The sequence below is a fragment of the Brienomyrus brachyistius genome, unplaced genomic scaffold, assembly GCF_023856365.1.
Source record: "Brienomyrus brachyistius isolate T26 unplaced genomic scaffold, BBRACH_0.4 scaffold50, whole genome shotgun sequence".
In the NCBI taxonomy this organism is placed as follows: domain Eukaryota; kingdom Metazoa; phylum Chordata; class Actinopteri; order Osteoglossiformes; family Mormyridae; genus Brienomyrus; species Brienomyrus brachyistius.
The window spans coordinates 2,387,282-2,413,304 of record NW_026042325.1 but is presented as its reverse complement, the minus strand read 5'-3'; the positions used below and the strand labels follow the sequence as shown (position 1 = coordinate 2,413,304).

The 26,023-nt window shown below is 42.2% G+C and overlaps 3 protein-coding genes across 4 annotated transcripts; 2 read left to right on the top strand and 1 right to left on the bottom strand.

The window, feature by feature from the left end:
- Positions 1-75: 75 nt before the first annotated feature.
- bin2b (bridging integrator 2b) lies at positions 76-11,823 on the bottom strand. Of its 2 annotated transcripts, none has more exons than XM_049000299.1 (14): positions 11,668-11,823; positions 9,110-9,151; positions 8,419-8,550; positions 7,193-7,273; positions 6,750-6,804; positions 5,580-5,674; positions 5,316-5,411; positions 4,332-4,439; positions 3,857-3,942; positions 3,398-3,473; positions 3,024-3,106; positions 1,739-2,327; positions 953-1,048; positions 76-763 (listed from the first exon to the last, which is right to left on the bottom strand). In XM_049000299.1, exons 3-14 carry the CDS (start codon positions 8,509-8,511, stop codon positions 650-652), a joined length of 1,572 nt encoding a protein of 523 aa, XP_048856256.1. In that variant the 5' UTR covers positions 8,512-8,550; positions 9,110-9,151; positions 11,668-11,823; the 3' UTR covers positions 76-649. The 2 variants fall into 2 exon arrangements, with proteins under 2 accessions (XP_048856256.1, XP_048856258.1); XM_049000301.1 differs by lacking the exon at positions 11,668-11,823 and adding an exon at positions 9,309-9,378.
- Positions 11,824-13,375: 1,552 nt separating this feature from the next.
- Positions 13,376-16,113, top strand: cnpy2 (canopy FGF signaling regulator 2). The gene is made up of 6 exons (XM_049000311.1): positions 13,376-13,491; positions 13,900-14,011; positions 14,173-14,288; positions 14,946-15,143; positions 15,347-15,443; positions 15,599-16,113. Exons 1-6 carry the CDS (start codon positions 13,489-13,491, stop codon positions 15,640-15,642), a joined length of 570 nt encoding a protein of 189 aa, XP_048856268.1. The 5' UTR covers positions 13,376-13,488; the 3' UTR covers positions 15,643-16,113.
- Positions 16,114-16,768: 655 nt separating this feature from the next.
- On the top strand, positions 16,769-26,023 carry LOC125723572 (citrate synthase, mitochondrial-like). Its single transcript, XM_049000302.1, has 11 exons — positions 16,769-16,926; positions 19,838-19,885; positions 20,008-20,115; positions 20,526-20,591; positions 20,859-20,990; positions 21,136-21,324; positions 21,642-21,841; positions 22,421-22,550; positions 22,840-22,941; positions 23,657-23,866; positions 24,356-26,023. The coding sequence occupies exons 1-11, from the start codon at positions 16,876-16,878 to the stop codon at positions 24,524-24,526; spliced, it is 1,407 nt and encodes a 468-aa protein (XP_048856259.1). The 5' UTR covers positions 16,769-16,875; the 3' UTR covers positions 24,527-26,023.

The window sequence follows — 26,023 nt, the reverse complement described above, 5'->3', positions numbered from 1 at the left end:
TACTGAAGCAGTGGTAATAAACATGCAGTCCAAAATCCCTTTGCTGGGTCAAAGAAAAGGGCAGTGTTCTCTTCATAGTAGCAAACAGAGTGGTGATGAATTTATTACAGTCAAATACATCATGTACAGGTCTTTCCAATCAAAATTAAAATGTAACATGACAAAAAGGCAACAAGCTAATGTGTATTGCTAACTCCAAGCTTCCAGTATTTTATGTAGAGGACAAATACCTATAATATACACGGTGCTGTGATGATATGGAATGTCATCACGACCCTTTACTGTGGCGTTCCAAACACGTTAAATTTCTCGAGTGAAAGATTTTAAATGCAAACTCCATCAGTAATGCAGTAAAAGTTTGTTTTAAAGCTCATTGAACACAGAAATACATATTTTTGCTTGCTGTGACTGAATATATTAAAACCTGTTAAGACCATTTGTACCCCCATAATATTCCAAGGGGAACACAGCAAAATATTTGATTCCATGGGTCTTGAAGTCAAGAACACAAAAGGAACCACATGAAGAAGAAAAACAACTGGCTGGTCATCAGCCTCAGCAAGAGAGCTTGGTCTCCACTCAGGGCTACTTGGTTTGGCTCAGGTGTGCATTGGATTCAGGTAAGTGAAGACAGACAGGAATACCGAGGTTAACTTGAATCAATGCGTCTGATCGATTTTTCCATGAAGGTCCCAGAGTGGTTCAGATGATCCTTGTGCTGAATCCAGTCAGTCTCTTTCACACCATTTAAAATGCCTTCAGGCTTACAGGGACAAAAGAAAATCCACAGTCAAGTTTTGGTTATATTCTGCATTCTTTGAAAAGAGTTTTAGCAGCGTTTGACAGTGTTCTTAAATTTCTCACTTTCTTGAAAGCATACTGGTACATTAACAACATCAATTTAACAGAGTTAGAGATATGTCTAAATTTCTCACAAGCACTAGGTACTCACCTTTTCCTCCAAATCACAAACAACCAGAATGACGTCACCTTCTTTAAACTGCAGTTCTCCGGTGTCCTTGGTGGGATTATCCTCCAGGGCCACCCCCTGAGTTTAGGTACAAAAACACTATGATATGGTGAAGGAATCTCCCAAGCTTACATACCTTTTCACAGTCTGGTTATTCCATCTAGGAGAGTTATATATAATTTCCCATATAATTTCTTCATAAATATGACCATGTAATGGGTATGTCCATAAATCACAGGAATTCCACCAAAACGATACTTTCATTGGCTGTTTTTCAGGTTACTTCACCAGTAGTTCAATATCTATACAAATAACTATTTTCCTAGTTTCTTTTTCTAGTGCATGGACTACAACTGGTACCTTGCAATGTGATACAATTTCCACGATCATCTACACTAATATTTACTAAAGCACCGACTGATAAATGGCACATTAAACAAGCTCACACATCTTGTCCCCCCACCTCCTGGGAACTATCCATCCATCCATTTTCCAAACCGCTTATCCTATTGGGTCACGGGGGGTCCGGAGCCTATCCCGGAAGCAATGGGCACGAGGCAGGGAACAGCCCAGGATGGGGGGCCAGCCCATCGCAGGGCACACTCACACACCATTCACTCTCACATACATTCCTATGGGCAATTTAGCAAGTCCAATTAGACTCGAACCCGGGTCCCAGAGGTGTGAGGAAACAGTGCTAACCACTGCACCACCATGCCACCCCCTCCTGCGAACTATATCTGTATAATTTCTACACACATCTTTCACCTTGTAGAGAAATCCAGGTGGAAAGTCAGGATGGTCTGTATTTTTTACATCCGTACTGGAGGAAGACACTGGTGTGTCTTCAATGTTAGCGGCAGGGTCAGACATATCACCATGTCTCTCCAGTGTTTCAGTAGGGTTATCTTCCTCCACGAGGGGGTCCTGAGCAGGGCTGTATTCTGATTGGTCAGTAGTGACCTCTGACACCGCCTCTTTCCTTCCCTCCTCCTCTACATTTGGCATTTCCTCCCCGTCACTCTCATTATTGGTGTCGTTCAGTTCAGGTTCATCTTCACACAGGCTTTCTGCTTTGGCATCGCTATGACCATTCATATCTGGCTCCTCGGGGACTTCACTCTGTGAAACATCTGGATCTTCAGGTGTCTGCTGTTCCACCAAAGCCCCAGTCTGGTCTTCCTCCTCCTCTCCCTCCTCTTTGTCTTTTTCCCCTACTTTATTTATGGGGCTGGCTGGATCGGACCGGTTCTCATCCTGGGTGGGCCCATGGTTGGCTTTGTGATCTGAGGGGAAGGCCGTGTTACAAGGGATGGGCGCGGAGATAATCAGAGATCGCCGTTTTTTCGTGGATGTGCTGCACAAAAAATAAAAAAAAAAACAGGAAAATAAAAGTAGTCCATAAGTAGTGAGAGCTACTATCCCTGCTGCCTGAAAAGATACAGGCTTTTCTCTATAGCTGCAAACTCCACACACACATAAAGACCAGTGACAGGGCCTGAGACAGCAGTGCTACCTAATGAGTTACCCCACCATCCATCCATCCATTTTCTATACCTGCTTGTCACAGGGGTCTGCACGCGCACACACACACACACACACACACACACACACAGTCATGCATTATAGGTGCAACTTAGAGACACCGTATCTTTAGAGTGCTGAAGGAAACCAGAATCTTGACATGGTCTGCATGATGTGTCAGATCCTGATTTGAATATCATATTCATTCCTTCGGTTGGTGGACCCCTTCTTCTGGGCTCCTCTGTCAGTTTATTTACGAGGACTCCATGGACCTGATCGCCAAGCTGCCGTGCGTCGCAGCAAAGATCTACCGCAATCTCTACCGCGAGGGCAGCGGCATTGGTGCCATCAACCCCAATCTTGACTGGTCCCACAACTTCACCAACATGCTGGGCTACAGCGACCCACAGTTCACAGAGCTGATGCTAACCATTTCTGCACCATTCCTTCCCATCCCCCACCATACATTTCAAAATACAGGTGTTGACAAAGACCTACATACTAACAGTAACATGTGAAATGTACCCACCTGTGCAGCCCTTTGATGATAAACGTAATGTCTGAATGTTGAGTCTCCAGTTTCTTCATCACATTGTAAAGTTCATTGTTGAGCTGAATTTGACATTTTCAACCAGGAAGGTTACATTTCATCACAAAAGGACACCAAATGAACAAGAAATAGCCAATATGGAACCAACAGTGTAATAGCAATAAAAACTGTATGCGATTTTTTTTTTATATTGATAATATTTGAAGTCATTTTATAACTTTAACTTAAATTGTGGACCTTTTTAAGTCATATTCATGTACTTAAAGAAATATATATGATCATGTTTATACGTGGAATGTTGGTCCACCCAGCTTTCAAATATACATCAATGTAAATATCCAGGCAAAAATGACCTTGCTCATCTCTTTGTAGAAGACATCCCGCAAATTGGAGATGTTCTGGAAGACCGTCACATAGCAACCAATTCGGCTGAAGAGAAACCAGGATATCAGCAATGTTATTATTTATGGTGCCGGCGTGGCGAAGCAACACTCTAGCAGAACAGTACAATTCATCTTTTCTTTTAACATTTATGAAACGTTAAAATATTCCCAAACGAGAAACCCGTTTGAAAGTGTAAGTATGTAGAAACCACTGGACTACTGTTAAGAGACGTGTTGTAACGATCATTTTCTAGAGCAGAGGTGCCAATTCCTGTCCTAGGAAGGGAATACATCAGGCTCATTCTACTTGAAAATACCCAGTTCAATATTTGAAAGTAACCTTTAAGCCAGACTCTTTAAGCCCAGTGTGATTACAGCAAATCAAATAAAAATGAGTAAATCGCAGTTATTTTCCTCCGACAGGCTCACCTTTGATAGAGAACTGGTAACTCTTCCCTCAGCTCTTTGTTGATGTCCTCAAAGACAGTCTGTGCTTTGTTGAATTCTTCCTCTGCCTAACAAGACAAAAAAAAAAAACACTACTTCATATATTCACTCTGATCCACGGAATCTTCATTTCCGCTTTATACATTAGATAATCAGTTTCCTACTTCAAGCTGCATGTTCTGTGTTCCCAGAGTAGGAGTGATTGTGGTCCCTATACATAGTGTTCGCAGGAATTTTTTAGCTGCTTGTTTCACCAAAAAGCAGCTGGTACCAAGCAGACGGGAAACTACATTTCTCAGCCAATAACTGAGGGAAGGATGGAAGGATATACTTGCAGATGGATATAACTGAAAGTCCTCAGTACAGAATAGGTCGGTCATAATGGTAATGCCAAAGCCTTCAAAGTTTTGAGAAATATTGCAGAGCTTTTGAGCAGCCCTATGCTATCAGACCTGACCTTGGTGATTTTCGCTTCATCTTTCTTTTTGGTGTTTTGCAGCCCCTCCAGGTGGTGACGGGCAGAATCATAGTCGACGAGCTTCCTCCCACGTTTAGACACTCTCTCCTGTAGGAAAAGCAAAACAGAGTGACCAATCTAAGCAGCTTTGTGAAAAAAAAAAAAAAAACAAATCATATGACTAAACATAAATGGGTTATGGGCAGGATGGCAAACAAAACTACAAGCTGGACACCCCTACCGAAGATCATTTGTTTATCAAGATAATTACCTGAAGCACACCATGAGGTTATATAGTAGGTATTATTTTATCTTATGAACAAGAAAACAGCACTGAGACAGACTACCTGACCCCCACGAACCTCTAACCAATAACCCTATAGAGCTGGTTTGGGATGAGTTGGATCAAACAGTAAGAGCAAGGTAGCCAGCTTATGCCCAGGACTTGTGGCTACATCTGGAAGGTGGTTGAAAGAACGGCAAGAGTCTGCGATGCTGTCATCAAAGCAAAGGGGGGGGGGGGGCTCTATTGAATAGTGTACAGTTTAAGAAAATTTTAGGATGTTCAACATATCTCTTACATATCAACTATTTCGATGAGCATTACTTCATTTCGTCAAGCCTTTATAGTGAAAGGTGATTTACAAAGCTAAAATCGAAACAAGTGCATTACAAGCAGGCGTGTCAAGACTTTTGACTGGTATTTTATCTGATATGGGGACAGTAGGGAGGAATGGGAACTTTATTTGGGTTCAAGAATTAACATGAGTTTAAGTGAACTACGGCAAGGAGCTATGACAGGCATTTCAGTCTGAGCACGAGGGAACAGAGAAAAACATTCACGCCCCCCCCCCCCCCCCGTTATACTGAGCATAGCTGAACGACACACAGCTCTTCTCAGAGCACCAGCTACCAGAAGTGTAGATGGTTCCTGTTATTGTGGTGTCAGAAGAAACATGAGGGCGTGATAGAAGTAAGATCTACCTTCACTTCAGGAAATTGGCTAACGTAGCTTTCCATGGTGCGCACTGTTTGATCTGCTAGCTTCTCCTCATAGTCATTCCACAGAAGGTCTTCATTCTGTTACCAAAGGCACATTTTTTAAGACGATTCTTAAAATTTAAAGCACATAATATTTGCATATAAAACTTCATGAGATGTGTTGGGAGGAAACCATCTACTTCCTCCTGACTACCTATCACATGCTACCAGTATCTCCATCTGATTGGCAGTATGCTGCAAACTTACATCTATGATCGCGGCTAGACCTTCTGCTCCTTTCCAGTCAGGTTCATAGACATCCTTCAGCGTCTGGGATAGGCGTTTGGAGGTCTCGTGCATCGCTGTGGTACAAGAGAGGCCAGTAATGTGTTAAAGGTAAACATCTCAGACATAATCTGAAGAAACGTGGTGTGGTGTAGCCGTGCCCATGAAGGCACTCGTCTCAGGCCAGCCACTGAGTCAACATGGCCTGCTTGCTCACGGCAATATCTCATATGTAACTGTCTATCATCCACAGTGCACAAAAAGGGGCTGTACAGCATGACAATGAGCAGAAAAGACCATTACGACGATACACGGTAATTCCGGCACACTTAGGGCATATTTGATACTCTGAGTGAAATCCCCACCCCCTGAGCGCCCCCACTAAAAACTAAGTATCTGTGGGGGCGGTCAGTGGTGGGTAACGTTGTTGACCGGGATGGGGGGGGGGGAATCTGAAATTGTCAGCCAAGGCAACCCTTCACAGGATGCCGCCCTGCCAAACTGCCCACCTTACCTGCCCATCTACTGCTACACACTCTGTACAAATATTGCTACGTTCACTGAAAGGTGAAGTAGTTTCCCGTGTTCCGTTTACAACATGATTCAACTGATTGGTTTGTTGATAACATTTTTTTTATTGCCCAACACCTCACTTTACCATCTGCGGGGCTGCCCGCAGTTACAGGAATAGCAGGGGGCAAAACTGAAATCTTTCTGGTGCTAAGGAGAAATACACTTCTTCATTTGCCTCATTTAATCCCATGAAAGAAGAACAGAAAAATTCTTTAGGGAAACTCCGAAATTCTAACCCCCTGCCCCCCCCACCCCCAAAGGGAAATACTTTTCAAGTGGCAAGCAGAAACAAATAAATAAAACTGTTACAAAAAACTTATAAAAAGTACATGGTGAAAACTGCTGATCCGTATGCTGTGAGACAACAGAAGATACAACAAAGATACAAGGCTGGGTTTTGGCTACAGACCATCTGACCCTGAATGCAGATCTCATACAAGACGACAGCAGACCTCCACCTTAACGGCTTCCAAACTACATTAGCTTCTTACATTTCTACACCTAAATCAAACTTAACCAAAAGCAGCATTTTTTTGTAAAAAAAAACTCACTAAACACAAAGTAATATTTAAAAAGTACCTTTGACGGCATTGTAATATGCCTTAATGTCTTTGTATAGCCTGTTCCCGTCACTCTGCAAATACACAGAAATAAACCTTTTTATGCCATTATACTGTAGGTCACCAGCAAGATTAAACATTTGACCTTCAATTCTTATTCGAAGTTTTTTTTTCTGGTTGTTAGTCAGTTTAACTGAAGTAACAAAACATTGGTAGCTGAAAGTGCTGTGGTTAAAAACAAAATATAGTTTAAGGTAAAGGAACTTCCTGTATCGGGCTGAAATCTGATATTCTCAGTCAACAAGCTACTCATCGGCCTCTGTCTGCAGACAAACGTGTCTCATCAAATGAATCACAGGAGTTAGAAGCAGCTAATACTGTCTACACACATTCAAGATCGTCACGGTATGTGACGCAAGTAAATTACACTAGAAAGGTGGTTTTGCAATGGTGCGCCGGTACCTGCTGTTTATTCAGATTGTGAGAACACTGCTCAAACTGCTCATCCTTGGTTTCCATGGTCTTACCCAACTTCTGCAACACCTGAAATGAAGCAACAAATCTAACTTAAAAGTTGGAACTAATCTAAGAGGTTGTGTCACCTCAACAATATAAGATCATTAATATGGACGATCTTTTGGAAGAGCAAACTGCAGGACATCCCAAAGACTTTCAAGTCCAATATCAGTTTGACTTCTTCCGCGGGATTTGGGAAATACAGACTTTTGTATTGGGCCATCCACCTGGTTCTATGCACCGATCAGCAAAAAGGTAACATGCAACAACTAAGCAGTAAATGGCTCGGCAAGACATGTGAGAGGAAGTGAGAAGTAGGCAGGAAGTAACAAGCCTCTGCGCAGCCGTTGCGAATCATTGTGCTTTTGTGCCCATATCTGCCAGCGACAGAACAACGATGTAAATACTGCTACTCTTTAGCATGGGATTTACTAGGGAGTTGAAACATTAATGCCAAAAAATCCATCATGTATGTCAACATATTCAGATGCTAAGAAACCCCAAATGAGCACAGAGAGTTTTGCTCTTCAGATGCATTTACCTGCTGAGAGCATTGCATCCATGGGATTAACACTCTATAACAAGGAGAAACCGAAGGGTGTATCTCCTAATATTTAATTTGGCTTCATTCATCTCCCAATAAACAGATCTTTGTATTTAAAATCATTAAGTTGGTTCCTCCTCCCAATATCAAACTCTCTCCTACACTGTTGTCTTCAAAAGTCTTCAGAAACTCTATGAGTAACTCAGGCCTAATCTTTGGTAATTTCTAGAGAGGTGGTTTGTTAAACCTAAATGTGAAGATTAGACTTGATCTGGATGTAAAAACACTTCAGCTTTAAAACGGCACACAAAATACCACAAACACTCATCTGAGCATACTGATGAAACACTGAATATAACAATTTCCAAAATAAACGAGGTAACCACCATTATCAGGACAATCCAGTAAGCCCGAGACAGGAACTACACAATATACTTCTGCCTTGAGTACGATATCACGTCCTACAAGGTCACACACATTCCAGTATCAGAAAGCAAAATAACATATAATCCAAACATATTGCATCACTAAAAAGTATTACCAATGTTTTTTTTTAAAACCTAAAGTTGGACAGACGCAAATACATGTTTCTGCCAATGAACTTGAAATAGCTGAACCCGTGGTTTACCTTCTCTTGTGCCCGACTCAATTGCTTCTGAAACCGTTTCGCGATAAGTCCAGCTCCGCCACTCCCGGCACCGCTTGACTTGTTCTCTGCCATCTCTGCTCTTTCTTGTTGTAGACTCCAGAAATGGCTTCCCTGTGATGGAGAGCAAGGTGGAGGAGACGGAGGCAAGTTGGCACGCCGAAGGAAAGTAGGCTACAGTACGTGTGTCAGTCTCCCTCGGGACCTTATTATCTGCCACAATATGCTCTAAACTTTACAAAAAGACAGTGTTTAACACAAATTCAACCTGCAGCAGCTCTACTGTCAGAACAAGTTCTGCTGCAAAATGATCTACACAGGTTAGTGTTCGGTTTTGTTTTGACTTTATGAACAGGGCCAGGATTTTAAAAGATAACCTGCGGGACACATTGCAGAAAGAAGACCTTAACAGTCCTATCGTTTTACGGACTTCATGCCCAAACAAGCACAACCACCGATTTGAAGTTATGACCAGTTAGACAGGAATTGGGTGAGGGTATATTCACAAGTTTTTCACCACATTATCGTCGAATAAACATCATAGTTTGAAACTATTTAATCCTAATCATATTCAACTCGATCCCAGTGTGCTGACCAGCTGGACTGATTTACTCGTCGGATAATTATTTTAATATAATATAATGATGGTTATTTTTATTTTGTTTTAACTCACCTGAAACTTTGCAGTGGTGTCGCTCAGGATTGTACACGTTCTCTATAAGATTGCCGGACAAAAAAATTAAGATGAAAAAGCCATTCGGAAACCAACATGCAAGTGAAAGGCAGATAACACCAAACAGCGGCTGTTATTATCTGACGTTTGCTGAAGCGGGATCCGGTATATTTTGACCAAATGCTTCGCTTTTTCTCACACAATGCTGGGGTGTCGCTAAGCTCAGTGCTGAGATCGGAAGGGCGGCCACCTTCCGTGGGTTGGTCGTTGGTCCCCCGCAAATTACGTATAACAGGACAATGCGTATAAGCTGAAATTTATTTACCATGTGCAAACCACTGTATACAGGTATTTACAGGCGGGGGGACTTGGTATCCGGTATTACTCAGTTGTAGTGTCAATAAAGCACCCGCCCTTAACCTATGGTGAGAATAATTTTTAAAAGATTCTATGTGGTGGGTTTTTTATTTTATAAAATGAATGCTTGTCTTAAATTCCAGTGTTTGTTTTATACACATATAGTGAATTTATAGTCCTCGTTAAACTTGCAAATTATGCGTCTCAGCAAGATATTCAAGCAATAACACAGATTAGAAATGTATCTAATTTCCCTGAACTTTTAGATTTAGAAATGTTTTTGAAATACTGAGTCATTTTCGGTTACGAATGGGGGGAACAATGTAAATTGATTTTAGAAGAAGATAGTGTGTTTAAAATATACATCAATCTGATGACGACTACTTCATGCTATACAGTGGAAGTATCACGTACAGGTCGCAGTAGCACGCTGGAAACTATTTCTGATTTAATTAATTAGTTAGTCCCCCAGAAGAGGTTAGCGACAGAAGAGCCATTCCTCCCCTCACTTCATTAGATCTCCGTTATATGCGGTGGCCTGTATGTAGGGAACCAGTGATTAATGAACCCCCAGCTCCGATCTGTCTTCTCACTGTGGCAGGAAATGGCGGCACACCCCATTACATATAAATACAATACAAATTTCCCTGGAAAATGATCGAGTTACAATGCGTGACTCGCTCTGGTGGTTCCTAAGTTGTAGACTGGATGACACAACACTCACCTCTGGCACTGCGTGGATTCTTATGCTAATAAAGGATATCATTTGTGGAGTTATGTGTAAGTTTATGAATTCCGATCAATTAGTAGGTAGTTGTGCAGATTAAACTTTTAATGACACTTTACTTGTACATTATAATAAAGTAATACCGTGTTATTCACGGGCTCATGTTTATATGTATTCATATTAAAAGATTTAATTACTGACACACTTGATCATCGTACAATCGTACAAAAAACATCGAACAATTCAGACACAGAACACTCTTAATGAAATACATGTACATATAATGACAGCATACAACTCAAGCATTTGGGAAAGCTATTTACTTTTAACACAATAATTATTCAAACAGAAAGCATAATTGAATTGAAAAATCTTTTTCTGCAATACATAGGTTTAAAATTGATTGGTTGCCCTAAATTATATTGCAAATAAAATCAAATATGTGTCTGTTATGATATTATGTTGACTGTTGCCTCACACCTCTGGGACCCGGATTCAAGTCTCCGCCCGGGTCACGTGTGTGTGGAGTTTGCATGTTCTCCCCATGTCATTGTGGGGTTTCCTCCGGGTACTCCGGTTTCCCCCCACAGTCCAAAAACATGCTGAGGCTAATTGGACTTCCTAAATTGCCCATAGGAATGCGTGTGTGAGGGTGCCCTGCGATGGGCTGGCCCCCCATCCTGGGTTGTTCCCTGCCTCATGCCCATTGCTTCCGGAATAGGCTCCGGACCCCCCGCGACCCAGTAGGATAAGCGGTTTGGAAAATGGATGGATGGATGGTATGAGTGTCCAGGAATCGCATTTCAACCCCAATCTTACTGGCAACCGTATCCCTAACCTTAGGTCTAAATCTAAAATCTTCTAAGATCTAATCCTAATAGCTACACTTATCCTAACTCTATCTGTAAATCTAACCCTACGTCTATGACCTTAATTTCTACTTTCATGCCCCTCACCCACCCCCATCTTATATTCTGACCCTTAGCAGCTGCTCTGACTAAACAACCTATTGCTGTGATTCCCTCGACCCTCGCCTCCCTCCCCTCCTTCCTCAAGTCAAGTCAAGTAGGTTTTATTGTCATTTCAACTGTACACACAGTATATAGAGAAATGAGATAACGTTCCTCCAGGACCATGGTGCAACACAGAGCAGGACAAAGACAGAGCAACATCATAAGTGCAGACAGGACACAAGCATAACAGCACAAACTGACAAGACAAGACAACATACAATGCAAATTAATGATGGTAACAGTCTGGATACAGTATTTAAGTTACTGTATGGTAGCAGCGAAGGTTATTTGTGCAAAAATGCTGTGCAAAAATGCCGTGGTATAGAAGAGTAAGGAGTTGAGAGGCAATAATTAACAATAAATAGTATATACAGATGTACAGATGTGTGTGTGTGGTATGATGTTTTGGGCTTCAAACCGTGCATAGAAGCTATTCAGCACATCTGGAAGGGAGGCCTCACCGTCACAGGCAGGTGGAGATGCCCTGTAGTTGGTGATGGCTGGTGATGGTGATGGTTCCTGACATCTCCAGATGTGAAGAGAGCTGAGGAAGACCAGGGTGATCAAAGCTGCTGGACCAGATGCATCAGCTCCAGAGTGATAAAGGCTTCTGCAGACCAGTTGTGTGGAGTGGTTCAACACATCTTCAAGCTCAACTTGAGCTTGGAGGAGTCCCAGTCCTGTGGAAGACCTCCTGTCTAGTGACGGTACCACCTGAGGGAACTAAATGACTAGAGATCAGTGGCACTGACATCACAGCACACGGAAAAGCATATCCTTTTCCATCTCAGACCCCTGGTGAAGTCTTCGATGGACCCTCTACAGTTCACCTATCAGCCGCCTATAGGAATGGAAGACGCGGTCATGTTTTTGTCTAAACCCATTGACCATTGCGAAGGGTCCAGCTGCAGACGCCTGTAGAGTGGAGATCCATCGGAAATGCGTCATCTCCACAGGAAACATGTGAACTGAACTCTGGAGATTACGTATTTCTGGTGGATCTCCACTCTACAGGCGTCTGCAGCTAGAGCCTCTTGTGACCATTGGCAACGGAAATTTTCCCCCATAACTACTGACTCGCCAACGTTAAGAAGCTGCAAATGCATGAACTGATTCGTAATTGCAACTTGAACATCGTAAATTGGGTTTCGTAATTGTAAAAGGAAGATGGTATTCGTAAAAGTTGGCGACAGGTATAGGTATTCATTTTGAAACCCAATATGGATTTGCGTTTTATAAAATTACGAGATCGTCATGACATATAAGTATGATTACTTGAGACGTACATTTATCTACCTACGCCCACAAATCGAATACACCTTAGCAGCTACTATCCGTGTAAACTATTAATGTAACATGAGAATCTGTAAAACTTAAGTGCAACACGTGCATTTCGAACTGAATGTATGAACATGTTACCGTAAATGTCACAGAACTGTACTTCTAAAATATTTGCCTACAAGTCAAGTTACAAGCAAACAAATATGATTAAATAATTGGCAGTTTATTTGTTATGTACGAGTATTTTAGATATAAAACTATTTCCATACGAAAGTTGCTGAAAATCTCGTCGTGTCTTCAAAATATTATGAGACTAATATGATTCTAAAGAATGGTGTAATGTAGATATAAAGAAGAATAGCAGAGTAAAAGTCTTTACATTTACGGCATGTGGCAGACGCCCTTAAGCAGACTGATCATACAGCTCCGTAACATCCGTCTTTCACAACCGCACACGTTGAGCATCCCCGAAGAAAGCCGTGTAACACGGAAAGACACGAATTAACCCGCCTATCTCCCGAACTACCGTGACACCCAGCATAACGGATAGTCCCAAGTTGCAACATTTCCAGTAACAAATATAACATTTTTAATAAGTCTACAAAATACCCCACGGCTTTTTTATACTTATTACTGGTCAGTCATTGTACTCACAGCTAGTATAGAAGTATTACTATTCTGCCTATAGCCAATAATCTTGTGTGTGGTTATATATATGAATGATATGACAGGCCTCTCCGCGACCAAGATAAGCGGTTAGAGTACGAATGGATGAATGGACATGGATGGATAGATGATGAAACCGCATAAATTAAAACACACTACTATGAATTACTGTCAAGATGTTAACATATTAAATATGCGACGGAATAGGAAACGACCGGGGCGGGGGCGATGACGTATTTTGTAAGCGCCTACTTGGCTACGTCATCGATTTGAAGAATGCAATGGAAAAGCGTGGAATGAATCTTTTATCGTAAAGGTGGTGGACGTTACCTGAAATGGTAAATATTTTCACACGAAAATGTTATTTCTTAAAATATTTTTTAGTTGAACATCCTAAATAAAACTGCGGATCGTTGTTTATTCCATTTTCAATAGATTACAGTTCTTTCTGTATTTAGTATTTAACCTCATTCAGTAATGTTAATGATTGTTATACTGTACGAGCTCTATTCGTCATCTGTGTCTTATTATCCCATGATTTCGGTTTCATGTGGAGAAATATTGATATTTATCTAACATGGTGATATTCGCATTTATTATAAATTATTTACTCGAATCGCACTTAATTGAAAAGATATATTGTAAATAATACAGACGTTTGCAAGATTTTTTTTCTTTGCTCTGCTTTTATCTGTTATTTGGAACACTGAGAAATAATGATTTATGCAAATTGTTTTTTTTTCTAGTGGCAGGCGAAAATGAGCACCTATTTGCACGTATTGTCTTTCTGTTTGTTCCTTTGTTTTTTTCTGCATGCTGGCCAAAGTGCCAGACAAGGACAAGATGTGAGATGTGGAGGTAATATATTGGTTTACATATTCCTTTTATTTAATCACTTCTGTTTTACATAAATACACTTGAGTGTGCCTGCTGAATATCTTTAAGAATATTGCATTTAGCTCTCTGTAGCTTCTCTGGTCTTTCTGCTGTTTTAATGGTGTTCTTCACCCTGTGTGCAGCATGCAGGGCTTTGGTGGATGAGCTGGAATGGGCAATCTCACAGGTGGACCCCAAAAAAAAGATCCAGACTGGGTCCTTCAGGATCAATCCAGATGGCAGCCAGTCTGTCAAAGAGGTCAGAAGATTAAGGTCTCAAAAAAGCTTGGCTGTACATTGAATATTTTAATGGATCTCTGGTGTCCTGCCTTAGACAATATGCCCCTGGGATAAAAACGTTCATCTTATCTTATCTTATCTTATCTTATCTTATCTTATCTTATCTTATCTTATCTTATCGTATCTTATCTTCCATCCGTCTCCCATACAGGCTCCAGCTTATTGTTTCTGTAGTGATCCAAACAAACCATTGATGTTAATTTTATTGCTTTTTGATATTGATCACGTAATTTTATGTCTCCTGGTCTCTCTCTTTCTTTTTTAAGAAAGCTCCCTTAAACATTGTGTTGTTGAAAGATGAAATGTTCCTCTAAATTGCTCTTAAGCTTGTTGTTTTGAAGAATGTGGTATTTGAGTTAACTGATGATATGCACTGACTTGCAAAGTTTTATATTTTATTTCATTCTTTAAAAAAATGCAAGTAATTTGGCAGAGGTAAACTGGTCTAAATTCTGTTAGTCAAGGCAGCTTTCTTCTCTCTCTGACTTCCTTCAAAAAAGCTTTGGCTTGTTAGGGTCCAGTGGTTTTTACTTGTTGATGTTTTCTTTGTACATATCATCTGTAGGAATTTAGCTTGAATCTGGTCAACCTAACATGCATGTTTGGTCATTCGTAGGTTCCTTTTGCCCGATCTGAAGGTCACCTCCTTGAACTTCTTGAGGAGGTGTGTGACAAGATGAAGGACTACGGGGAACGTATTGACACCTCAACTAACCGGAAGACCTACGCAAGGGCAAATTCAAGGGATGGCAAAACGATGGACCTCTCTGAAACCAGCTTTGATTCACGAGTTACCTCAAGCCTTAAATACGCTGTAAGCTCCCAGCCTTCACAGTACTTCCTGAATGTTTCTAAATTAGATTGGCATGATGCATTGCTCATCGTCGCTCTCCCAAAGTGCTATTAAATGTACATGAAACATCAATGGTAGTATTTTCCAGAAAAAGGTCTTACCCACTCTGTATAATGTTAATGTACTTTAAATTGGTTATTTTTGCTCAATTTTGTTTCTTCTAGTGTGAAACAATTGTGGAACAGCATGAGGATGAAATTATCGAATTCTTTTCACATGAGACCGACAATGTCAAAGACAAACTCTGTAGTAAACGGACTGGTAAGTTTCCCCTGACTTACAAGAATGAAAATCCTACATCCTGCTACACTGTTGGGTTTATCTAGTGTGTGTAACCCTATAAATAATCAATTTGTCTTTGGTCACCTAATTGCATTGGTCTTACCTCCCCACCTTTATTTTCATTCTATTTCCAGATCTTTGTGACCACGCCCTCACTATGTCCCATGATGAGCTTTAACTCAACAGTGAAGAACACCCATGTCCTCAACCTCGCAATGAGCAGCACCCCCTCATATGTGGGGGCACAAAATATCACACGTCGTCAGCAACAGTTACCTCTTAGAACTTAAAAAATATCCATTCGTTTAGTTGCTGCATACATTCCGTTTCCCTGTTTCATATCATTTGCCATTCTCAGTAGGATGCGCATTCTAATACGAAGGTCAGAATAGAAATCAAAATGAAAAAGGTGTAGAAGGTCACAGTCCGTTTCTGAATATAAACTACAAAATATCTTAACTGAAGCCTTCCTAAAGCACTTCCAAGATCAGTTTGAAATTATTGCATACATTTCAAATTTCACAATCCTTGAAGAGGCATTGAGATCGATCCATTTACTCTTTTTGGGATTAATAGTTCTTTGACACTTGGAACTGGTTTACTTCTAACCATTTTTTACATTTGATGGAAATATATTTGTACAACAACATCCACAGTCTGGGTTTCTTTTTTTAATAAGATTGGGATATTTTTGCAGCCGCAATATCTTGTGTATGGGGGAAATGGTATGTACATTGCTTTCATGCTTGCTTGTTGCTTTTGAATCATTCAGCAGCCAATAAGCTAATATTAAATTGGGAAGACAACGTGAATAAGCTTCCTCTTCTTAGCCTTACACTGGCTTAGCAGTTAATATAGTCACTTCACAAGTCTGTTGTTTTCGGTTCATTTGAAACTGATGAAGACTTAAAAGAAAGTCCAGAAATTGGACAATGCTGTACAGGTAGATCCAATGGAATAAAAGTGGAAAGAGCAAAAACAAGTCATAACCACAGTCAGTGGCAAATGCCGCTTTAAAGGCACTAAATTGGTAAAATAAATAAAGCAATCTACCTGTGCTCAAACATTTCCCAGTATAAAGTAATGCATGGTCATTCGTTTTAGACATTTGATTTATGAGGCTTTTCCAAACATGGTATTTAAAATCTGTCATCAGTGATGCAGACATCCACTAGAACGTTCAGCTTGGAAAAAAAAATGCCGGCTACGTCTACCAATCATTTTCTTCAACTGTGGTCCTACTGACCAATCACATAATTAGTTCGCGGTCGTCAAGAGGGACATTATCCAATCCAAATCCAGCGTACGCGCGGGCCTGGATCCGTTCCCGATAGCACTACTGCAGTGGGGCACCTTCACTGACTGAGGCGGGAACGGCCAGCTGCAGGAGACATTTGCCTACAGGTTCATCATGTCGCTCTTCATTGTCGGCAGGGCAGCACCTAGGCTCCTCAGGTCAAAGGTAAGAAAGAGACGCTTAAAGAAATGCGGCTCCTGCCTGGGGATTTCAGTGGTTAACTATATGCCGGCTGGCTCGCTAACCAAGCTAGCGGGGCCTGTTCCGGGTGTAGCGGAATCTCTTGGCTGCGAGCTCGCTCAGCCACCCACCACTATGAGCTCCACACAGTTTAAACATACTTCTAAAAACAAAGTTTAAAAGCCTAAGCGTAAATGTTTGAGGTTTTCTGTGCTGGTTAAACATTTACCTAATTTTATGCTGTAACTTAATGCCCTGGTTGGGGGGTCCGCCTCTCTACGTCCAGCCTGCCTGCCAGGCACCGGCGACACGATCAAAGACTTAAATAAAGCTTGTTAAATGGCCATCCCCACGCACCGAGAGATCAGGACCGGCTGTCAGGGCCTTCCTTGCCGGTTTCACCGGAGTGTTTCATCCTCGTGTTCGATTGAACACGTCAGGCCGTTTAGTAAATTGTTTAGTGCGGCCGTAACTGATATGATTGGTGTTAAACTAGGTATCTGATAACTTATCATTGGATCAGATTAGTCTGACAGTAACTGTCTGCCAGTCAAGTTTACGTACTGGATAGGCTGGAAGATGCCCAATTTCACTGTGGCTGAGGAAGGGTTGTATGTGACGGTGGCTAGTTCGGTTTTTAGGAGAAACATAAGGTTTATAACTTGAACGTGGTCCAGAGAACAATGCATTTGTCATAAATGATTAACGAAATCACTACATCAATTCTTCATTTACAGGGTATGTCATAGTCAGTGCAGGGGGAGCCGCTGTGTGCCACAGTTTCACAGCGCATTACAGTATTTTAGCTGTTGGTCAGATTCCCCTTGGTTACTTGCTTACAAAGGTTTCTCAGCGCCTTCTGCTTTGTAAAGGTTAACAGTCTGGTCTTTGTTTGCACCTGTAAGCTAACGCTCCCTCTGCGATTCGAAGTCTGTCCTCTAGTTACTGAATGGTCATCTTTTGTCAAAGGGTGTCGAATTTCTGGAAGATTTTGCAGTAACTGTATGATATCTGAGGAAACACATTCAAGTTTTTTTTTTGCCTGGAACTGTGCTGACCTTGACTGACTTTTCTACGAATTTTAGACTAGGAAAGTGGCATGAACACTTCAGTATTGAAGGAAGCCCCAGTTGGTGTAATACTTAATGCTGTTTTTGAGCACCTGCCAGAGTCACCTATGTGAACTACATCATGTAGAAATAAGATCGTCATGCTTGCACTTATATTTTAGAAAACAGGGCTGTTTTGGGTTTGGTGTTCAATGAAACAAGTTGGAAGGTGAACACCTAAAATACGGGACATGCTTGATGCTTAAAAAAATGAAACATTTTTTTATGTGTAAGCATGCCCTGATTGTGGGTTTCAGAGAGTGCTGGTCTGTCTTGCTCTGTGCTTGGCACTTTGTTTGCTTGGTGATGTCCTGGGGCCAACTGAAGGCAGCTGAACTCTTCTGTGTCATATTCAGTTTAATGTCAGTTACAGACCTTCTCCGTAACCAAAGGGTTACGGCAGGATTTGGGGATTTAATGGGACTGTCAGTGTTGCGATGTAAAACGTAGTTCATTTTCATTCAGTGTTCGTGATCTTTTATTCATTTTTGAAACACAGGTTACCAAAGAGATGTTTCCTATGTCTGTTTTTGAATTTATAGATAAGTTGCAAAAATAATGCAGCACATACTAATGATAATTATACAGTAGTGATAAAAGTTAATGCATGCAGTAGTTCAAGCAACGAATCGCTGGAGCCGTGCAATGTTGTCACGAGTGTCACAAAGTAGTGTGTGCTTTCGTTATTAGGGATCATTGCATTTAACCCAATATTCAGTATGCTAGGCTTTATGGCAGTCCATTCATAAGTGCTAGGTGTGTAAGTCAGACGTTCTTAACCTGGGGCTTGCCTGTATTTTTATTCTCTTTGGCAGTTGAATGACACCTGACTCGTTCTTTTGTTCAGTGTAACGGTCTCTTCTGGATCCCATTACCCTTTTAAAATGTTGTCACAAATTACATTAATTTTGTTCCTTTAGTTCCTTCACTTTGAAGAGGCATTTATGGGCGAGGAGCTAGAATTTTACTACATTTTGAGATGGATTGTTTGATGGAACTGACTTGGATACCAGTGCTGCTAGGCTGAGCTTCCACTGATTGCCCAGGTACACCTTAAAAAGATTAAAATGCTATTTTAAAAAGCAGTAACTAGCAAACCATTTCACAGTGCAACCAGTCAATGCTACACAGTGATGGGGTGAGGATCAGCAGTAGGGAATGAGGTTTATAACTAACTTTCATTCAGCCTTCCATTCTTGTTTGTTTGTTTTTTTTTTTTGTTTCAGTTCTACATTAATCTTCAGAGGTGTTAAGAATCTAAATATATCTAAGTATAATGAATGTCAAGCAAAACTCAGAGCAGCTCTTCTTGAATGCTGGTCCCGGTGCTGTCTATCAATGGATAGTTTCATAGTATTTTCCTTTAAGGCTGGGGTGTCAAACTCCACTTCTGTGGCCTGTACTACAAATCGGGGTTATTAGCTTATCGGGGTAACTTGTCGGATTTAGGGTAGTCTGGGCAAAATGTAAGTGAACGGATATGAAGTCCATTTAAACTGCGGTACCTTAAATCCGACAAGTTACCCGATAAGCCAGTAACCCCACTTCGTGGTACAGGCCACTGGGGGGCCGGAGCCCGGCACAGTTTTTGGTTTATCCTCATTTAACACACCTGATCCAGCTCCTTGTGCTAATCACAGCACAGCTCTCGAGCTGAATCATTTGTGGTGAAACAGGGAAAGAACTAAGATACACAGGGGTCTGGGCCTCCAGGACTGGAGTTTGACAGCCCTGCTTTAAGGGTAATGAAACACTGCCTTATTTAAAACATTATTTGTCTCTTGCAGAATGCTGCTTGTGTCTCTGTAGCTTCTAGAAGCGTCACATCATCCACAGTAAGTGTCTAAATGCCCATTACTGCCTCTTTCTTGACTGAACCAAGAAGTTACCATGCAGTGTTGTGAAGACAGACAACCGTGCTGTGAGTTGCTCACCTGCTCATTCCTTTGTGTTGTAGAACCTAAAGGACATCCTGGCCGATCTCATCCCCAAAGAACAGAGCCGGGTCAAGAATTTCAAGCAGCAATATGGAAAAACCAATATTGGCCAGATCACTGTGGACATGGTAAGGAGGACTCTTACTCTGCCAGGGTGACAGTATTCCACCTTCTACTGGAACTTCACGCCATGTTAGTGTCCATTTTTATGAGTGTCTCAATTAAATTTTACCTATAATTTCCAATCCATTAAGTTCACAAATTTGTCAGCGCTCAATAATAATTTTTTATGTTTCTTCTGTTACAATAACATTGTCTGTTTACCTCTGCTAACAGTATAAACCGTTTAAAATGCAACGTTCACTATAAATAACTTATCAGAGCATGGTGTAATATGAGTTATACTCAGCTCTTTGATTAAACTATTCAGTGTTGTGGTCCAGGTCGGCCTCAGAGCTTCTGTGTAGTTCCCCTGGTTGGTTGGCTACAGGGTGCAATGTAAACGTTCAAGGTCCATTCTGGCTGGATTTCCCTACAGGTTTACGGAGGGATGAGAGGCATGAAGGGCCTGGTGTACGAGACATCTGTCCTGGATCCTGATGAGGTGAGGCGTACTAACCTCAATGTCCTGAACAGATACGGCACCAGGACACCCAGTATCCCATCTGTGGGGGGAGGGTAGTCATGGTAAAGAGGTAGACCTACCCACAACGGGCCTTCACATTCACAAGCAGAGAAGCTTTTGTCTATAAATGAAATGGTTAAGATGCAAGTAAGAAATGACAGAAATGAGTTGAATATTGGCAATTTTGCACTGAGAACTACATCAGTGCTGTACTCTGCCCAGTTGAATGTTATTAAATGTTTTCAGGGAATCCGTTTCCGTGGCTACAGCATCCCAGAATGCCAAAAGCTACTGCCCAAAGCATCCGGAAGTCACGAACCACTACCTGAGGGCCTGTTTTGGCTGTTGATCACTGGCCAAGTGCCTACAGAAGAACAGGTGATTTGAGGAGAAGTGTTCAAGTTTGACGGGCCGATTTGCTGTTACCCAAACATAGAAGATTTGTTTTCAAAGTGGAAGCCAGTCTCAGTCGTCATAGGCCTTGCTCATCGGCTGCGTGAATTTCCAATTTGTGTACATTCAGGTGAGCTGGCTGTCGAAGGAGTGGGCCAAGAGAGCGGCGCTTCCATCCCACGTGGCCACCATGCTGGACAACTTCCCCACCAACCTGCACCCGATGTCCCAGTTTAGTGCCGCAATCACTGCCCTGAACAGTGAGAGCACCTTCGCCCATGCCTACTCGGAGGGTGTCAGCAAGACCAAATACTGGGAGGTAAAGCCTCTCTCACTCTTGCTATTCCGTACACCCACCCACCCATCCATCCAGCTTCCTAACCCTGATCCTGGTCAGAGTCGTGGGGGAAGGTAGCAGCAAATGGCTAGGGGATTCCCTGGATGGGATTCCTGTGCATTGCAGGACACACACACACACAGTCATGCATTATAGGTGCAACTTAGAGACACCGTATCTTTAGAGTGCTGGAGGAAACCAGAATCTTGACATGGTCTGCATGATTTGTCAGATCCTGATTTGAATATCATATTCATTCCTTCGGTTGGTGGACCCCTTCTTCTGGGCTCCTCTGTCAGTTTATTTACGAGGACTCCATGGACCTGATCGCCAAGCTGCCGTGCGTCGCAGCAAAGATCTACCGCAATCTCTACCGCGAGGGCAGCGGCATTGGTGCCATCAACCCCAATCTGGACTGGTCCCACAACTTCACCAACATGCTGGGCTACAGCGACCCACAGTTCACGGAGCTGATGCGGTTGTATCTTACCATTCACAGGTGGGGAGCTGTGGAAACTGGACATTTGTCTGTCACTTGGCTGACCTCATTTGACAGGTTACACTTGAATTGGATTGTGTTGTCATGCCAATATGTCATTTTGTGTGAGCCAATCTAAAAATATCAAGCCAATAGATAGCTATCAGTAACTCGCATTTGCTGCGGGGGGGAATGAGTGCTAATCAGTGCTAATGAGAGAGGTAAAGAGCATGTGCTGATTATAGCACATTGCCATACCGACCATATGACAAACGACCTCAGCACCACACTACTCCAAAATGGACCAGTGTTTTTTTTCCGGTGGCTGGAGTGCCGATCCTGCCACCAACCGCCAAGTTTTTCCCTGTAAGTTGGAAGACCTCCTTGCAGGGCTGCATGTAGATTAATGTCATACCCAGGGCGAAGTAATTGCAGGTTAAGGGCCTTGCTCAAAGGCCCAACGGAGTAGAATCACTCCAGGCATCCATGGGATTCGAACCAGCAACCTTCTGATTGCTAGCATAGATACACACAAAAATCTCCATGTGTGGTGCCACATAGAGGTGAGGTGTGAATAAAAATGTTTCTGTCCCTCTACAGTGACCATGAAGGTGGCAACGTCAGTGCCCATACATCTCACCTTGTGGGCAGTGCTTTGTCTGACCCCTACCTCTCCTTCAGTGCCGCCATGAATGGATTGGCTGGGCCTCTGCATGGACTGGCCAATCAGGTTGGTGCATCTGAAACACATTTAAGGGGCGGCGTTCGGCTCTGTGGGTTAGGACTCTTGTGCTCATGATCGGAAGGTCTCATGTTCAAATCTCATGGCTGGCAGAGCAGTGTCACCATTGGGCCCTTGAGCAAGGCCCTTAACTCTGCTCCCAGGAACTGACTGACCCTGCTGCTCAATTGTTTGTTACTTTGGATTAAACCATCTGCTAAATAAATGAAAGTAAATGTAAAGAACCTCCCATTCCCTGGGAAAGTGGACGCTGCCTAATGTAAGGTTGTCTATGCAGGAGGTGCTAGTGTGGCTGACGGCCCTGCAGAAGGAGTTGGGAGGGGAGGTGTCCGATGAGAAGCTGAGGGACTACATCTGGAACACGCTGAAGTCTGGGAGGGTGAGGATAATGGTGTCCCGTCCAGAGCATGCGCTGCCTTGTGCATTGGGCATCCGAGGACAGATTCTGAATCACTAATTACTGAGTGCAGTGGTACCTCGGCCGTCAACCGGCTCCGAGCCCAAACGATCCACCACCCGAACAGCTTTTTTCGGAAAAAATTGTTCAGTATTTCAACCAAGACGCCAACCTAGAAGAACCTGTACGTGTGAAAATGTTGTACATCCACATTTCTCCGCAAACACAAATGGGAGACGCTGTAGCTTAAGCTTTTCGCCAAGAAGCCTCCAAGTTAAGGTGAATTACAAAAAGTTTTTCACTCAATTTATTGTTTTGCTATTTACTGTTTTATTTATTGTGTTTAGATGTTTTAGATGCAAAATAGGCCTGTTAACTTTGAGTTAAAGTCTTGAATCAACTAATTTATATGTGTAATTTTTTGATTTGATTATTTGGATTCGCATAATTTATGGGAAAAATATGTTCAGTTCTCGAACGGATCGGTGTTTAAACTCAATTCTGGAAAAGAGGTACCACTGTATTCATTGACAGAAATGTCTATTTTTTAGTAAACATACTGACAGCATTGCTTTGGTTACCGTGATCTAAATGTAGGGCAGCCTTCCTAAGAATAAGCTGCACACCAAATGGCATGAGAAAAATTCTTTGAACTCCCATAATCCACCAGCATGTCTGGTTTTCCTCATTTACCCAGGTGGTCCCAGGTTACGGGCACGCGGTCCTGAGGAAGACGGATCCTCGGTACACCTGTCAGCGTGAGTTCGCCCTGAAGCACCTGCCAAATGACCCCATGTTCAAGCTGGTGGCCCAGCTATACAAGATCGTGCCCAACGTGCTGCTGGAGCAGGGCAAGGCCAAGAACCCCTGGCCCAATGTGGATGCCCATAGCGGGGTCCTGCTGCAGGTATTTTTGGGATCTGATCCCTTTATGAAAATAATTTTATTGAAAGATTTTTTTTTTAGTTGCCAGATATCAGAATACTATTAATCAGTTTCTTATCCATCATAGTTTGATAAAGACTTTGATTTATGAAGAGTGTCTTCCCCGTCTGGGGACACCCCCTGTCCTTATTGGGTTGGTTTGACCTTAGAGGGTGTTCTCAGATGGGGAAGACATCTTCACCATAAATCGAACTCCAGTCCTGGGGGGCCAGAGCCCGGTGTAGCTTAATTCTGTCCCTGTTCCACCACAAATCATTCAGCTCAAGAGCTGTGTGGTAATTAACAGAAGGAGCTGAATCAGGTGTGTTAAATGAGGGGAAAACAAAAACTGCGCCCCCCCCCAGGAGTGGAGTTTGACACCCCTGCTCTAAGGGTACAGGATGCAGGGATGTTTCTTCACAATGGACAGGTGGATCTTTAGCTGTCTCTCGTCCCCCCTCCTTCTTCGCAGTACTATGGCATGACAGAGATGAACTACTACACCGTGCTGTTCGGTGTATCCCGGGCGCTGGGCGTCCTGGCCCAGCTGGTGTGGAGCAGAGCACTGGGCTTTCCCCTGGAGCGCCCCAAGTCCATGAGCACCGATGGGCTGATGGCCATGGTGGGAGCCAAGTCTGGTTAGAGCTGTCAGGAAAGGAAAGAATATACTTGTACTTCAGAGGAGGCAGGGTGCTTTAAAAAGAGAACCTGTGTGTGTGTGTGTGTCCGTCCACATTTGAGGGTAATAATTTTACACTTACTATATCAACGATTTTTTTACCCCCATAGAGCACTGTCAGATTGTGTAACTCTCACCAGTCTTTCATAAGCTGAGGCCACCACTGGCCGTCCATCCAGAACTTCTGCATGCTTTGATTGGTGGGACTGACATGATGCGGGGGAACTTGCAGAAGCGATCTTGGAGTCCAGCTTGGAAACGTTTTTTGAAGGCCAGCTGAAATGTTATTACTGTTTACTGAAGGCCACATTGCATTAGTGTTCGGTCCCTGACTTTTATTTATTTATTTTTAATTGCTATAACTGTCTGTACTCGGTTGTCATGCTGCATTTGAGTTGCACTTATCATAAAACTACCCATTGTTAAGATGCGGATTTTCTGGATAACCGATATCAGAATTGTATCGGTTTTATTTGTGGAAGAGAGTATTTGGTTTAAAGCTTATATTTAGATCTTATATTTACAGTCCTTTTTATATCTTATTTTTTAATGAGGTGGGAGTGAAGGAGTGGCTGAAGATCCCAAATGTAACTCAAAGCCCACAGGAAATTACTTTTGACAAATTTTGACAAAATAATGAAGCCTTATCAAAGTAATACATAAATCTACAATCACAATTGGTGTATTTTTCTTGTTTTGTGAATGGCTCACTGATACGTTACAGGTGAAAGCATATAGGATTCAAAGTCGGGTTTACTACTTTTATTTATTTAAGTGTGATACTCCACTTAGTGTGATGTCTTATGCAGTTGTTCAGAGACGTTTTATAGCAAGAACGAGGCTTTATTTTTATATGGTCAGATTGTCTTTTGCAGTTTAAACAGTGTGAGGATCGGGGTTTTAAAAATGGGAATAAAAATCGTGAGGCTGATTCTGACTTTGCTACAGTATCTCTGAAAGTGACTGGGGGATTACAGCATGTTCAGCTTTAATGTACATAACACTCCCTGGGCAGTGCGGCTGTGTCTCCCCAGTCCGGATAAGTGCTGGCTCTCACCACTCCCAGCTTAAATGGCCTTTTGGTTTCAGAAGGAGGTGGGACTCATGCACCTAATACACTCCATTCTTTCTTGCATATAGTCAGATTTACTATGATCTCATTGAAGGTCTGTCTGATGTTGCTACAACAGGCTACGGTGCATTGGGTGCTACTTTTCTGTGGGTTATTTTATGTTGCTGTGTGTCTTATGTTGTCCGCTGTCTATGTTCTACCCTGTATAAAGGAGAAACCTGCAGGGTGTTCTGTATTGGAATGAAATGGAAGTAGTTTGGTAAAAAGTAGGACTGAAAGTCTAGCTTGACTAACTTTGATGTTACAAAAAAAACAGAGTTTTGGGCCTTGGAATTGGGGTGGAAATGGAATAAAAAACCTGGAAATACAAATAAATGTTTTTATTATCA

What these genes read in the sequence shown, in the direction of transcription:
- bin2b (XM_049000299.1), bottom strand. Translation starts at nt 8,511, where the DNA reads ATGGCAGAGAACAAGTCAAGCGGTGCCGGGAGTGGCGGAGCTGGACTT. An exon ending in GTCTAGCCGCGATCATAGAT is followed by an intron (nt 5,412 to 5,579) that starts GTAAGTTTGCAG and finishes CTTTGGTAACAG; the next exon opens with AATGAAGACCTTCTGTGGAA. An exon ending in GCCAATTTCCTGAAGTGAAG is followed by an intron (nt 4,440 to 5,315) that starts GTAGATCTTACT and finishes CTTTTCCTACAG; the next exon opens with GAGAGAGTGTCTAAACGTGG.
- cnpy2 (XM_049000311.1), top strand. An exon ending in GCAGCCAGTCTGTCAAAGAG is followed by an intron (nt 14,289 to 14,945) that starts GTCAGAAGATTA and finishes GGTCATTCGTAG; the next exon opens with GTTCCTTTTGCCCGATCTGA. An exon ending in ACTCTGTAGTAAACGGACTG is followed by an intron (nt 15,444 to 15,598) that starts GTAAGTTTCCCC and finishes TTCTATTTCCAG; the next exon opens with ATCTTTGTGACCACGCCCTC.
- LOC125723572 (XM_049000302.1), top strand. Translation starts at nt 16,876, where the DNA reads ATGTCGCTCTTCATTGTCGGCAGGGCAGCACCTAGGCTCCTCAGGTCA. An exon ending in TGCATGGACTGGCCAATCAG is followed by an intron (nt 22,551 to 22,839) that starts GTTGGTGCATCT and finishes TTGTCTATGCAG; the next exon opens with GAGGTGCTAGTGTGGCTGAC. An exon ending in ATAGCGGGGTCCTGCTGCAG is followed by an intron (nt 23,867 to 24,355) that starts GTATTTTTGGGA and finishes CCTTCTTCGCAG; the next exon opens with TACTATGGCATGACAGAGAT.